We start from the raw sequence: 15,607 nt of genomic DNA on the forward strand, positions 1-15,607 counted from the left end.
ACACACAGTGGCAAGGAAAGAATCAGGCCTTCGCCTTTCTCTATGACTGTTAGTTCTGCAACTGTCATTGAGCCATCTTCTTGTAAGGTCAGTCATGACGATACAAGACCTTGTCATTCTGACTCAAAAAGTGGTGCCCAATTACCTTTGCATGTAAAAGCCAAGCTGGAAGAAAACAGTAAGGCATTAGAAGAAACAGTATGTTCAGATTCAAAAATGACACAAATCCCTGAGGAGAGTCTATCCACGAGTGCTAGGTATAAGCCTAACATTTCTGATACTGTCACTATTCTGGTACTATACATTACAGCAGCACACATTACAGACTTCTGTGGCAAGTATATTAATTAGGCAAATCTCATGCTTTGACCCTCAGCAGTTTACAATCCTTATCTGGTGCTAAGGGCTCGTACACATAGGTGCTTTTCTTGCCTCTGTGATTTGTTCACACTGGCATGCTTTGTTGAATGTGGCTGAACAGGTGTTGCAAATAGGTGTTTTTGAAGCAGTAGACATGAGCATTCAGAGTGAGATAGCTGGATGGCTTATGAATATTCATTCACATCACTGTCACTGGTGGGACTGAGAAAATAGATACATTGAACTATTAGTTTGAATTTAGTTAGTTTGAATTTAGTTTTTGAGTAGTTGTTTCAAATATTGGGCCTAACAAGATTATTTTAATATCAATATAAAACCCTTCCTTATTATGGTATTTTTATGGTATGTCTTTCAGGCTACAAAATCTACTCTTAAAATTAAAATTTAGCTTTAGTAAAATGTATACTAATTTAAGAGCTAATGTAAAAAATAAACAAGCTAAGTATTTAGCAAGGGCTTACACTTTTGCAATGTGAACTAGTGATATTCAATTAAAAGCTCAGAAAACTACTGTTCTTTTAAAGGTCAATACTAACTGCTTGTAAATGGCAAGTTCAATTCCTGACTCCATAACAGGAAGCCGTGCCTTGACTTATCAAGTCTGAAACAGAGATTATGTCCTTGTCCTTCTAAACATAACTGTCTAGCTGCAATCTTCTCCGCTTCAGATCTTCTGTAAACTTTCTGAAATAGAAATTCTCTCTTTGAAAAGAGGGTTGGTCTTGGCTTCCATTATACTTTCTCAGTATATCTTGTAAATATTATTTTAAGACATCACATTATGCATGCAAATTGTGGTTTAGCTTACGCTTATAGCGTTAAACATTATAATATGGGGTCACCCCTAAGCAGCTTCAAGGAGGCCTCAGAAGATACAAGCCATGCATTGTTAGACATAGGGCTGCTACACAAAGATGCAGTCTCAGATGTTGCAGTCTATATGCAGAAATAACATCCATCAGTTTTTGTATTTTAAAATGCTTTACTGAATAAAGAATATGGTAGGTGTGGGTAGCAGATCATCCAAGTTAGTAATTTCTTGCAGACCACCAGCAGAAATAATCAACATAATGAAAATAGTATTTTCAGAGAAATAGGAAACAGATCTGTCATCTCTTTCATTGTCGGATTCTGCATTCACACTGCCGCCCCAGCAATATCTCGGGTATATGAACCCGGGATATTGTCGGGTGACAGAGCCTCCCACCCCGGTAAATTCCTGTGTCGACCGGGTTCACACTGAACCCATGTCTGCCAGGGTCTCCCCGCCAACATCAAAAGAGGAGCTTTGATTGGTTCCTCTTGTGATGTTTATTTTTTTTACCTTTCAATTTTTTTTGGTGAGACCCGGGTTGAAAAACCTGTATCTCACCATTCAGACTGACATCTGCCCGGGATGGACCTGGGAATAACCCAGCTAAAGACCCAGGTCTAATTCCCGGGGCTCGCCCCAGCAATAACTCGGGTTTTTGAGGCAGTATAAACGGGGTATAACTGTCTTGTACAAAATATAGTTGTACACACTGACATGCTGGAAAAGTTCCCAGAACAGCACAGAGTAAAACACTTACATGGTATTTACAGATAATTTAGGAGACGCTTCAAAGGCATTATGGAGACTTCCAAATAGATGGTAAAAATAGAATTATAATGTTAAACCAAGAAATCATTGTAAAACTATGTAATGAAATAGTCTTTTATCATTGCAATCTTTTGTCTTTTATATAATAGATTTTATGCTCAAATCACACCACCCAGATAATTATGTTAGCAGCTCCAGGGGCGCACGCAGGATTGTCAGGGGTTCCCCCGGGGTTCCCCCCCCCCCGACCAAGAAAAAAACAGAAAAAAAAAAAAAAAAAGCACGAGAGAGAGCATGCAGCTCCGTTTCGGCAGCGCTGTCCTATACAGCAGCCGCGGCGCTGCCAAAGAAGCGTCCGCGGCGGTGCTGTATATACAATACAGCACCGCCGCGGACGCTTCTTTGACAGCGCCGCGGCTGCTGTATAGGACAGTGCCGATATGGTGGGCACTGAGTTAGCGCAGGGGGGGTTTCTGGAGACTCAGAAACCCCCCCTGCGTGCACCACTGAGCTCCCATATTGCAGGGTAAAGCACTAGCTTGCCTTCGGGTGGGCTACATTTACAAAAGATTAGCTTTCAAAATTGAAAAACAATGTATATATATATATATATATATATATATATATATATATATATATATATAAAAATATGCAGACTGGGAATAATGTAGTTCTTGTCTGAAGAAGGATTTTGAAATACCATGATCATTGCACCAAGCAGCTTGACAGGAAGCCTTACACAGATAGACATGTAGAATGTTCTAAGATAGAGATATAACTAATACTGATTTCATACTGCCGCCATGGCAATATCCCAGGTGTATGAACCCAGGATATTGCTGGGGGACAGAGGCTCCCACGGAGAGAGATTCCCGGGAAGACCCTGTTCATACTGAACACGGGCCTGCCTGGGTCTCCATGGCTCCTCTTGTGATGTGTTTTTTTTTCTTTCAACTTTATAATTGTGTTTGGTGAGACCCAGGCGACCTGGGTTGGGTCTGATGACCCGGGTCTTTTGGTGGGGTAAATCCCGGGTCATTAGACCCAGGAATTAGACCTGACACCATTCATACTGCGCCTTCACCTGGGTCGTCTGGGCTTGCCCCGGCAAAATCCCAGGTTTTTGGCGCAGTATGAATGGGGTATGAATGGAGTATAAGGAGCAACTACCCGGCTGACTTTTGGGCACTCTTTGACCTCTATAGGCAAATATAGAGTGTTTCTCTCACTAATGTCATCATAGATTGTTTGGCCAAGCAAGGAACAAATATTTATAAACACATCTATAACTCACAAGACTTACTGAATTACACACGTTGCCAGATGTACTGATTATGTGATTATATGTTATACGCAGTTTATTATTACAATCATCATCGTTAATTATTTAGCACCAGCATATTCTGCAGAGCTATACAATCAGATAATTTTATTCAAGTACATCAGTTCTTGCTTACAGCATCGTTTCCCTATCCCACACACACACACTACACCCAATATAATCACAAGCCAAATCTGCACCACTATGTGTTTGGACTGTTGGATGAAACTGAAACACCTGGAAGAAACCCACGCATACACAGGTAGAAAAAGGAAACCCCACAACGATAGTGCCCTGTGTTTGAATAGTGCCTAAGCCCCAAGCTCTGCAATGCAGCAAAACTAACACTATTTTGTGGTGTGAAAAAGTAAAATAGCATGCACTATTGTAAACTGATTGAATCATACCATCTCAAAAAGGAAGAATGTAAGAATCATAATAGTGTTGTAAACTACTGATGTTAGGACTTAAAAGAAGAGTCTTTACAAACCCTGTGATTCATTCTGTGATGGAGAGTATTGATCTTTGAGAAGTAAAAGCTTCTGTGGTAAACGCTGATTATTTTTAGTCATCAGCTTTGTGATTCATCAAGGTCTCTTCTTGACAATTAGCTTAATATAGATTTTTTTCCTGGAGCATAAATCTTTCAAGAGAACATAAAACTGATTGTATTTTTTGAAATGTGCCTTTTCTGTTTTCATGTGAAAATACGAGAAAACACATTTATTTAAATATTTCTATAGTACTGAGAGGTACGGAATATGTGGGCAGTATTAATTATCACTCCCTCCAGATTTATGAAACGCTTGATATATTATATGTCTAAATTTAGATTTAGATCAGTCAGGGCATGATTTAGATGGAGACAGGTGTTCTGAAATCAGCACTTGAGACTTTACAAGGCTTGACAAAAAGATCTGTCCTGTAGACCAAATGAAGCCTCGAAAAATGCTCACATTAAGTGCATGAAACCTGTATCTCCCCACCTGTCATTAAAAGAAAAGCATATCGAGAAAGCCAAATCTACTGTATCTCTAACCTATATATTTCACAGAACAACACATATAACAACTAGAAATCAATTTCCTCAAAATGGCAACTTATTTTAAAAATTCATTAGAGTACACCTATATTTTATTCTAGAAGTGGTACTCAGCTTCCTGGTAATAATGGCTAAGAGTACTCTTACTGCTTCACCAGACAGTCTTGGGTCTATCTGTGCAGGGGTGGCCCAGCTTGCCTGTTCATACATGCACAGTAGAAATGGAAGCACTGACTTGAGTTTCAAGTTCCACTTCTCAAGGAAAAAAGTAAAAAAAATATAAAAATATATAAAATAAAATAAAAAATGAAATACATATTTTCCGCATATTCTGCTTTATTATCTTTATTACTATTGGATTCTCTTCTGCTATCGTCATACTGAGATTGCAATAGCATCAGGAGGATTGCAGCAGTAAATGTACTGACACAATACTTGTTAATTAGGCTGTCCCATGCAAAGCAGATAAGGCTATTGATGTAGATAGGCACCAAATCTCTACACCAGCTGGGAAAACTGGCAGCGATAGCACAACAATAGGCCTTAATGTACAGGGAGAATCTCTCTCTCCAGTGAAAACATCCATTTTCCTTGGCGATAGTGATTTTCACTAAATACTATATAGACTGTGTGTGGAGTTTGTATGTTCTCCCTATGTTTGCGTGGGTTTCCACCGGGTGCTCCGGTTTCCTCACACACTCCCAAAACATACTAGTGGCTGCTATCAAAATTGACCCTAGTCTCTCCCTCTCTGTCTGTCTGTCTGTCTGTCTATCTGTGTCTGTGTGTGAGTGTGTGTCTATATTAGGGAATTTAGACTGTAAGCTCCAATGGGGCAGGGACTGATGTGAATGAGTTCTCTGTACAGCGCTACGGAATTAGTGGAGCTATATAAATAAATGATGATGAAAATGATGATGATGATAGACTCATTAAATTCTAATTTTGGCCACATAGGCATAATCTTTAAACTGGTTCTGTGAGAAATTTGGGCACGCACATGGGTGCACAAATTGGCCAAGTTCCAAAAAGCCAGTAATTCCAGTGCTAGGCCATGTCAGCTGATAAGCCTGGCTTTCTTTCTGTGCCACAGGATCAAATATGACCCAATCAAATCAGATTATGATGGTAAAGTTTATAAAAATTACCAAACTGACTAACCAAAGCTGCACATTTTTCACCAAGATAGAAAGCTGCATATAAAACTGCATTCAAATCATTCCAAACAATTTTGTTGCCACAGATTAACCTTGGAGAAGACAATAAAATAGATAAGACAAAAATGTGTTGAGAGTATTGTTAACTGTGGTGAATTATATAGCTAGACACAAGTAAATGTTGCTAAAGTCTGATCTGCCTTGGTATAATGTCCCATCAAATAACTTGAAAGAAGCAAAGTAGAGAGTGAAAATCCCACCATGAGTAAGTATTAATTATGGAAGCGAACTTATAACCCAATAGACTTAATGATGGATGTGATGATAAAGGATGATAATACTGCAAAATATAGATGCCAGTGATTTATGCAGCCAGTTATTAAGAAATGTGAAGGCAAGAGACTGTGTGCAGAGACTTTACTATACATACATAAATATACTTTATATTTTTTCAAGAAGATGACGTAATTGCCATTATTCTCATAAGTTATTACACTATTTCACCTACATGTGCAGAACCTCGGTAATAACCCATACACCCTGGTATGAAGAAGAGTGTAAGCTTGAGAGCAGGGTTCTCTTACCTCTCTGTCTGTATGTATTACCCAGTATTGTTTTATTATTGTTTGTTCCCAATTGTAAAGCGCTACGGAATTTGCTGGCGCTATATAAATGAATGATGATGATGATGATGAGGGATTTCACAGCCTGGCATTTGACCTAAGGACATAGTCATGGAGGTGTCAGACAGGCCACTTTGTACATCCACTCAACCCTTACAAAACCCTATTATGAGCCATTAGCCTAAGTCCTATGTCTGAACCCACAAGCTCTAACCATAGACTTGATATAAACCATTGCCTTTTAATTAAACAAAGTAAGAAACCTTCAAACAGTGTAATTTGTATTATTTCGACATTTGGGATACAGATGAAAGCTCTCCTTCATGTTCTGCAACGATGCATGGGGCCCACAATTTGGTCTATTAACGTATTAAAGCAGCCCTGGTCCCTGCTTGTGTTATAATCAATGAATCTGAGGGTTGGTAACCCCCACCCACAAAAGGTGGACATCTCCTTGAAGATGTGGTTGAACTTGTTTGGTTTGCTCCCCATTAATCAAATCTGTCTACCCTTTTCCAGTTTAAAAATTGCCTTTCTCTTTTGCATCACTTTGTGGCATTGTAAAAATCTAAATCCGAGAGATAAGCTTGCAGTCTCCTCATGAACATAAATGTACGTGCAGATTGAGGGATTCACACATCGACTGTGATGCCACATAGCAAGTAACTGACATGTTAAGCTATTCAGTTTGTGCTCTGTGTCATATATATGAGCAACAATTTAGTTACTTGTGTAAGAGCTATTGGATGTAGTTTTGGCTGATTATATGGGGGTAAAAGAAATACATTTAACCTTACTTAATAATAAAACAGAACATATTACAAAATGTATAAGACCGAAGAGTGCATTTTGACTTCATTAGTGAAAATGTTGATGTCCAGCTGTCACCAAGATAGTATCACTGTATTATAATATTTACAACATATCAAACATCATTATTGTGATCCTATAACATGGCACATTTCCTAGTTGTAGAAATAAAGTAATAGTTAAAAAATATGTACCTAGCGGCCAAAGTGGAATATGTTAGAAGGGTACAGATGTTTTCACTAGACAGTATTAATGATGTTTAGTAATATATCACCTTATAATTATTTTTGATGTAAGACTATTGTTTTAGTTTTAAGTTTCTTAGCCACCCTCATATTGTTCTTTCTTATCACATTCACCCCATTCAGATTAGGCTATAAGACCCAGAAAAAAAACCTTCATCCGCCATTAAGCCTGGAGCTAGCGGATCAAAGTCATAGATTTTTCTTGGTGTATTTCTAAGAACATTTGATGAAATATAGTGTAATTCCTTTCGTATGTTTTACATTCCAGAAGGCCACATGCTGAGCTAATAAACTCTCTGTGGAGCATGGATGCTGACTGTTAATAGCACATATGGCAAGTTCCAACCATTACTTCAGGACAGCTGTTACGTGTTAAGATTAGAAATTGGAGACAGTACTGTGGTCACTGCTCAATAGGCATATTTTTGTCTAACATCAATGGCTTCCGAAATATGTTACTCATCAAAGCACCAATATCCACTTTTTCTGAATCACCAAAGTTCACAGCTAAATACAAGAGCTAAATACAAGAACTTGATATATAAGAGCAAACAGCCAAACATAAACAAGTCACATTATCAGACAACAACAAAGTAATGACTCTCATCCTTCATGCAGAATGCAGAGAAGGGGGGCTTTCTGCTCTTCAGATAATCACTGTATTATATTTCCTGCTTTAAGCTATAAAAATGGTCTGGAACAAGTTCTGTTTTGTCTTTGGTACTTTTTTATAGGGACATTACTCACTTTATGTACTGAATATGAACATACAGTATATGAATAGTTTCAATATATATGTTGCATATACAGTATATATATATATATAAACACAAAGAGACACACTATTTCTAAATGAGATACATTCAATGAGCAGACTTCAACCAGCAAAATTTTAAATAATTATTTTTTCTTCTTTTCACCACACCTCCTTCCTAAATCAATCAGTGCCCCCCCCCCCCTTTAAAGGGCAATAAAGTAACAACTAACTTTAGGTCAGACAACAATGTTAGCTTAACTTTTCTTTACTAGAGTTCAATAAGTCACCACACTATGCAAGAATAATAAACTAGAGATAAATGTGTCTAAAACAAATCTCTTTGCAAACAATGTTATCGTGTCATGTGCAATTTGACAGCATCAATCATTTTGAGTCGCTCAGGATATGCTTTGTATGGAACCCAATTCATCTCTCAAGTTTGTGGTTCATATGAGGTGCCAGACAAGCACCAATACAAGTCATAGAAAAACCATAATATACTGGGATTACCTGATGAGTGGAGACTGGCTGGATGGCATCCCCCCTGGCACCAGGCTTTCCTCAGCTATTGGGGACCTTGACGGAGTATAAGAATGGTATCCTGTCAGGACCACGCTGCCTGAATCCTTTATCTCCATTATACCAGATGCATGTCTTGACCACACAACAAAACTAGTCCTGGGCTAAGTGTGGCTGTCACAAAACCAGACGCATGGCCTCTCTCCCCTCCAGCCCTTTGTCCCTGCTGATTGCCTTTGTCATGGGAGAGCCGCAGAGCAGGAGACTGGGGTGAGAGCAGGACAGGAGGACTCTTCCTGCTGCCAGACTAGTGTCGGCTGTATTTAAAACGCTTCAAAAACACCGCCCCCAGACCAAGGAAGCACTGTGTCTTTAGGAAACTGCCAGAGATCAGAGCTGATTCCTCATGCTTCTTGTATTATTCATTACTCCTGTCCTGTCAAGTAGTATTCACCTTGTAATCTGTATTAATTGGGATAAGCCAGAACTGCCGGAACGCCGGAATGAGTCAGCTTACTACAGTGCCCTCTGCTGATTGGTGTCTTGAGTGAAGCTTGCTGTGTTTTCTCTGCCTGTATAGTGCATTCTGTGCGGTTACACAGATATGTTCTCTGCAATATGTGTGTATCTGTGTACATATATATATATATATATATATATATATATACACACATAGACATCATATATTTATATATATATTTCTGTATATCATAGCTATATATATTCTAGTTGTCTGTTCTACCTGCCTGAATGTATGTCGGAATGGAGAGCTGAGTGCATTACCCATCCATTCCGGCTGCCAGAATGGAGCTCCAAAGACCTTAGCCATCCATTCCAGTTGCTGGAATAGAGCACTGGGGACCTTAACCATCCATTACGGCTGCTGGAATGGAGCTCCGAGGACCTTAACAATCCATTCTGGTTGCCGGAATGGGGCTCTGAACACCTTAGCCATTCATTCCGGCTGCCAGAATAAGGCTCTCTGTATCTTAGACAATTATTCCAAGTGCCGGAATGGGGCTCCGAGTACATGATTTAGAAATTCCGGCAGTCGGAATGGGGCTCAGTGTAATTTAGCCATCCATTCCAGCTACCGGAATGGATGTCTCAATATTTCAGCCATCCATTCCGGGTGCCGAAATGGATGTCTGAGTACCTTAGTCATCCATCCCAGCTGCCAGAATTGATTTTAAGTATCTTGAAGAACTATTTTAAGTGCTGGAATGGGGCTCAGAGTACCCTAACCATCCATTCCAGCTGCCGGAATAGGGCTCTGATTACCTTAGCCATCCATTCCAGGTGCCGGAATGGATGTCTCAGTACCTTAGCTATCCATTCCGGGTGCCGGAATAGATAGACTGAGTATCTTAGCGATCCATTCCGGGTGTCGGAATAAGGTTTTGTTTATATTAATCATCCATTCAGGGTGCCCGAATGGATGATTAATGTACTCAGAGCCAAATTCTGGCAGCCGGAATGGATGCTTAATATACTCAGAACCCCATTCCGGGACCCAGAATGAATAGCTATCGTACTCTCAGACCCATTCTGGCACTCAGACTGGATAGCTATGGAACTCTGAGACCCATTTCGGCACCCAAAATGGATAGCTATGGCACTGGCAGACCCATTCTGAAACCCGGAATGGATGGCTAAGGTCCTCAGAGTGCCATTCCAGCAGCCGGAATGGATGTGTAAGGTACTAACAGACCCATTCCGGCACCCGGAATGATGGGTAAGGTACTCACAGACCCATTCCGGCACTTGGAATGGATGGTTAAGGTCCTCGTAGCTCAATTCCGGCAGCTGGGATAGATGGCTAAGGTACTGGCAGACCCATTCCGGCACCCAAAATGGATGGGTAAGGTACTCAAAACCCCATTCTGGGACCCAGAATGAATAGCTATCGTACTCTCAGACCCATTCCGGCACCCAAAATGGATAGCTATGGCACTGGCAGACCCATTCTGGAACCCGGAATGGATGGCTAAGGTCCGCAGAGCCCCATTCCAGCAGCCGGAATGAATGTGTAAGGTACTAGCAGACCCATTCCGGCACCCGGAATGATGGGTAAAGTACTCACAGACCCATTCCGGCACCAGGAATGAATGCTCAATGTACTCAGGCCTCCATTCCATCACCCAAAATGGATGGCTAAGGTACTGGTAGGCCCATTCTGGCAGCCGGAACGGTTGGCTAAGGTATTCAGAACCCCACTCCAGCAGCCGGAATGAATGGTAAAGGTCCTCAGAGCTACATTCCGGCAGCTGGAATCGATGGCAGCTGGACATACATTTAGGCATGTAGAATGGATAACTAGAACATATAGCTATGACATACAGAAATATATATAAAATATTAATATATTGTGTGCATATATATATATATATATAAATATATGTATACATATATGTGTGTGTGTATATATATATATATATATATATATATATATATACACACACACACACACACACACACCCACACACAATACAATATGTGTGCAATATAATATGTGGAATAGTTGTTCCACATATTACAGGGAACGTCTCTGTGTAGCAGAACAGAATGCACTATACAGGGAGAGAAAGCACAGCAGGCTTCACTCAAGACACCAAGCAGCAGAGGGCGCTGCAGGGAGCAAAATCATTCTGGTGTCCCGTCAATTCCGGTTTTCACCCACACCTGTAGTAATCTGTTCAATTATACATTCACACTTCTACATGAACTGCACTGTTAAGCTGGGTAAGCACTGCAAGAGAATTCTCCCAATGTGGTAGTTTTACCAATTTCACCAACGATGAGAAAAAAAAAGTCCCGATCAGCATGCAGATTCCTGTATACACACTATAACGATTTACCTTCAGATCTGTGCTCTTCATCTGTCATAACCATTGGCTGCAACTATGACAGTGACAGTGAGTACCAGTGATCCTCCAAAACCCAAGCATGTACCCTCTGTATAAAGCACACACTGGTGGTTCCCGGGTATATAGGGTCACCATCTGCCACAGAGTGATATCAAATGAGTAAATGTACGATACAGATTGCTTGCAAGTGGAAGATCCATACATGCTTCCTTGTTATAATTATCCGCAGAGCAAATCATCTATGCCCAGGGTGTGTGATTAGCGGGACAGGACGAACATAGGGCAAGCTCAGTACTTTGCAGTAGTGAAAGGGTTATTGAGCGGAATAAGACGATTTGAGGCAGGATCACTGTCCAGTAGTGAAGGGGTTTGTGAACGGGTTGGGCTGACACTGGGGTGGGCTTGCTACTGTCCAACAGTTAGGGGGTTAGTGAGCGGTACTTACTGTCACAAACAGACTTGCTCTGAAGGTCTTATCTGCCGGTATAGGCGATGCTAAGCTAGGAGGGGCGGAGTCTAAACACGCCTCTGGTCTTCGCCAGGGGCCCCGCAAGGAAGTTTGAGGTTCACTGCAGAGATGTGCAGGTTGCAGCCCTCTCAGATAGCTACCAGCGAAGTGTAGGGGGAACAAGAGTAGCCGTGATGTCCAAGGTCAAACCATGCGGGCACTACAGGTACCGAAGATGCAGGCAAGAGCGGAGTCAGAACGCCAAAGGGCAATAACTGGAAATCAGTATAAGTCCAGAATGAGTCCAGAAGGAGATCCAAAAAAGTAGTCAGGCAGAACCGGGTCAGAATCCAAGAAGACAGATTTATGCAGGAGACGAGGTGCCGGAGACTAGAGACCTAGATACTCTGGCACCCTAATGGCGCCAGAGGCAGGTTTAAATAGATAATAGCAGGCTGTCGGTGGTGAACATGGGATCGGCAGTAAGAAGAGTCGACCGCCGACAGGAAGAGTTGCTCACGTCTCCTCTGCCTAGCAACGGAGAAGCGATGTTCGGGCGCACGCTCACTGAGAACCGAAAGTAGCGTCCCGTTGCTTAGCAACGGGGCGCTACTTCGTTGTAGTGCTCACGCAGGTTTCGGGTATCCAGAATGTGACTGATTTCATACGCGTTACCGGACACAGTCAACAAGGGCTGTGGATGAGAAAGTTTGTGAGAGAATTTATTGAGGATCAGTGGTTTATGCAAAGACATGTGAAAGTTATTGTGGATCTTCAGAGAGGGAGGAAGGCGTAGTCTGTAAGTTACCGGGTTGATGATCTGTATCACTGGATACGGTCCAATAAAGCATGGAGCCAATTTCATGGATGGCACCCGGAACCTAAGATTCCGTGTGCAGAGCCACACTTTATCTCTCAGATGCAGAGTGGTGATCAACTTGCGATGATGGTCAGCAGCCAGTTTATACTGTTGGGAAGCTTTTAATAAATTTTCTTTAGTTGAGATCCAGATATGAGCGAAGTCATCAACCAGAGAGTAGGCGGCAGGATCAGTGGGTGCTAAAAGAGGAGAGAAATCATGTAGGATGGGGTGGGAGCCATAAACCGTAAAGAAGGAGGAGGATCCAGTGGAGTCAGGTATATGATTATTATGGGCGAATTTAGCGCATGGAAGTAACTTGTACCAATCAACTTGATTACCGGAGGAGAAACAGCGGAGAAATTGTTCAAGATTTTGGTTTCAAGTGTCGTCTGGCAATTGGTCTGTGGATGATAACCTGAGGAGAACTTTAGGTCAACTCCTAGATCTTTACAGAAGTCTCTCCAGAATCGTGATATGAATTGGTCAGGTTGAGTCAGGACAGGTGCAGATGAGAAAGCTTTTTTCAAGAAGGAAAATGCTGAGATAGGCTTGGGGGACCACACCAGTGCCGTAACTAGCCATTTTAGTGCCCTGGCCGAGACAGGGAACCGGCGCCCTCCATCAGTTTCTCCTTTATCACACTGTGCCATGGAGCCATCTTTATCACATTGTGCCCCCTTATCACCATCACACGAAATTAATAATTATATATATATATAAATATATATTGTATATACACACACACACATACAATATAAAGAGCCTCCTAGTGTCCGCCATACCTTACAGAGAGCATTTCTGTGACCACCATACCTTACAGAGAGCATTCCTGTGACCACCATACAATACAGAGAGCATTCCTGTGACTGCCTTACAATACAGAGAGCATTCCTGTGACCACCATACAATACAGAGAGCATTCCTGTGACTGCCATACAATACAGAGAGCATTCCTGTGACCGCCATACAATACAGAGAGCATTCCTGTGACCGCCGTACTATACAGAGAGCATTCCTGTGATCGCCATACAATACAGGGAGCATTCCTATGATCACCATACAATACAGAGAGCATTCCTATGACCGCCATACTATAGAGAGAGCATTCCTATGACCGCCACACAATACAGAGAGCATTCTTGTGACTGCAATACAGATAAATACCCCACCTGAAATTAATAGACCCCACCATTAAATTAAAAAGCCCCATCAATAAATTAAATTGACCCACCAGCACCCCACAAATAAAATAGTACCCATTAAATAATTAGCCCCCATCTAAACATCATCATTAAGTTAATAGCCTACCTCCCACCCATGTACTAAGACACCCAACCTCCCTACCCTCATATCACACATTATATTAATACATCCCCCCTTCCCTCACACATTATGGCAGCATACTCCCCCTTCCCTCATAAAGCATATCAGCATCCCCCCCTCCCTAATAGCAGCTTACATCCCCCCCCCTCCCTCCCTCCATAATTGCAACTTACATCCCCCCCTCCATAATTGCAGCTTACATACCCCCCCTCCCTCCTTTCATAATTGCAGCTTACATCCCCCCTCCCTCCTTCCATAATTGTAGCTTACATTCCCCCCTCCCTCCAAAATTGCAGCTTACATCCCCCCTCCCTCTCTCCATAATTGCAGCTTACATCCCCCTCCTTCCATAATAGCAGCTTACATCCCCCTCCTTCAATGATAGCAACACACATCCCCCTTCCCCTGGTTTGAAGCTTACCTTCTTTATTCCTGACCAGCCGTCGCTGCCTGGCTCCTCTCTGCTCCTCTGCTGCCTAGCAACGCCATGACATCAGACGCTGAGGCAGAGGGCAGAGTTCAGAAGGGGGTGGAGCCGGGTGCCGGCCGCCATTTTGGATTCGCTGGGCGGCCGGCAGTCTGAATCTGAGGTCTGTTTAATTTTTTTTTTTTTCACTCCTCACACAGAGGCCGGTGCGGGCGGCCACTGCGCACCCATGGGACTGCGCCCTGGGCGGCGGCACTGCCCGCACCGGCCTCGTTGCAGCTCTGGACCACACCCTAGGGTTTGCTGATTTTCGGGTGAGGGCTGTGATGGGAGCAATCAGTATTGAAAATTGTTTGATGAATTGTCTATAATAATTAGTGAACCCAATAAAACATTGAACAGCTTTCAGGCCCAGAGGTTGAGGCCAATTAGTAATAGCAGAAACCTTCTCCAGATTCATCTGTAATTTTAAACCAGAGACTAGGTATCCTAGGAAAGGAATTTGAGGTACCTCAAAAGAGTTTGTTCTGACGTAGATGAGACAGGACTTCTTTTACATGAGAACGTTGGGAAACAAGATCAGGCAAGAAAATTAATATATCATCCAGATATACTACCACTGACTTGTAGAGAAGGTATCGTAATATTTCGTTAACAAAAGATTGAAACACTGCTGGGGCATTACAGAGCCCGAAGGGCATGACAAGGTACTCATAGTGCCCATCACGAGTGCTAAAGGCAGTCTTTCATTCGTCCCCATCACGAATCCGGATTAAATTATAAGCATCCTGTAGATCTAATTTCGAGAAAATTTTTGAGCCACTGATCTGATCAAACAGTTCAGAAATATGGGGGAGAGGATAACTGTTCTTAACAGTAATGTCGTTTAACTGTTGATAATCGATGCAGGGGCAAAAAGTACCATCTTTTTTCTAAATGAAAAAGAATCCTGCACCAGCAGGTGATGAGGATTTTCTGATGAAGCCACGCTGTAAATGTTCGGTGATGTACTGGGACATAGCCTGATTTTCAGGAAGACAGAGGGAATAAATTGTACCCCTTGGAATGGGCTTACCGGGTAACAAGTCAATTGGACAGTCCCAAGAACGGTGCAGGGGAAGAATCTCAGAGACTGCTTTAGAGAAGATGTTCCCAAAAGGAGGTATAAGGAGCAGGGAGCTCCAGTTGTGAGGAGAGCACTTGACAAGATATAGAAGAAGTATTCCGCTTCTTGGGCTTTACT

At 42.0% G+C, this 15,607-nt stretch overlaps 1 protein-coding gene across 2 annotated transcripts in view; it reads right to left on the bottom strand.

The window, feature by feature from the left end:
• The window catches only part of ARHGAP28 (Rho GTPase activating protein 28), a 155,966-nt gene that overhangs the window by 109,346 nt on the left and 31,013 nt on the right, over positions 1-15,607 (bottom strand). Inside the window, exon 1 of one of the 2 annotated variants that reach the window (XM_075213326.1) lies at positions 8,429-8,893. The exons of the other annotated variant lie outside the window; for it this stretch is intronic. Coding sequence (XP_075069427.1) covers positions 8,429-8,556 — 128 coding nt within the window. The 5' untranslated portion in view covers positions 8,557-8,893. Of the gene's footprint in view, positions 1-8,428; positions 8,894-15,607 lie in introns of those variants that run through there. 2 annotated transcript variants of the gene reach the window in all.

This window comes from Mixophyes fleayi, chromosome 5 (genome assembly GCF_038048845.1).
Source record: "Mixophyes fleayi isolate aMixFle1 chromosome 5, aMixFle1.hap1, whole genome shotgun sequence".
In the NCBI taxonomy this organism is placed as follows: domain Eukaryota; kingdom Metazoa; phylum Chordata; class Amphibia; order Anura; family Limnodynastidae; genus Mixophyes; species Mixophyes fleayi.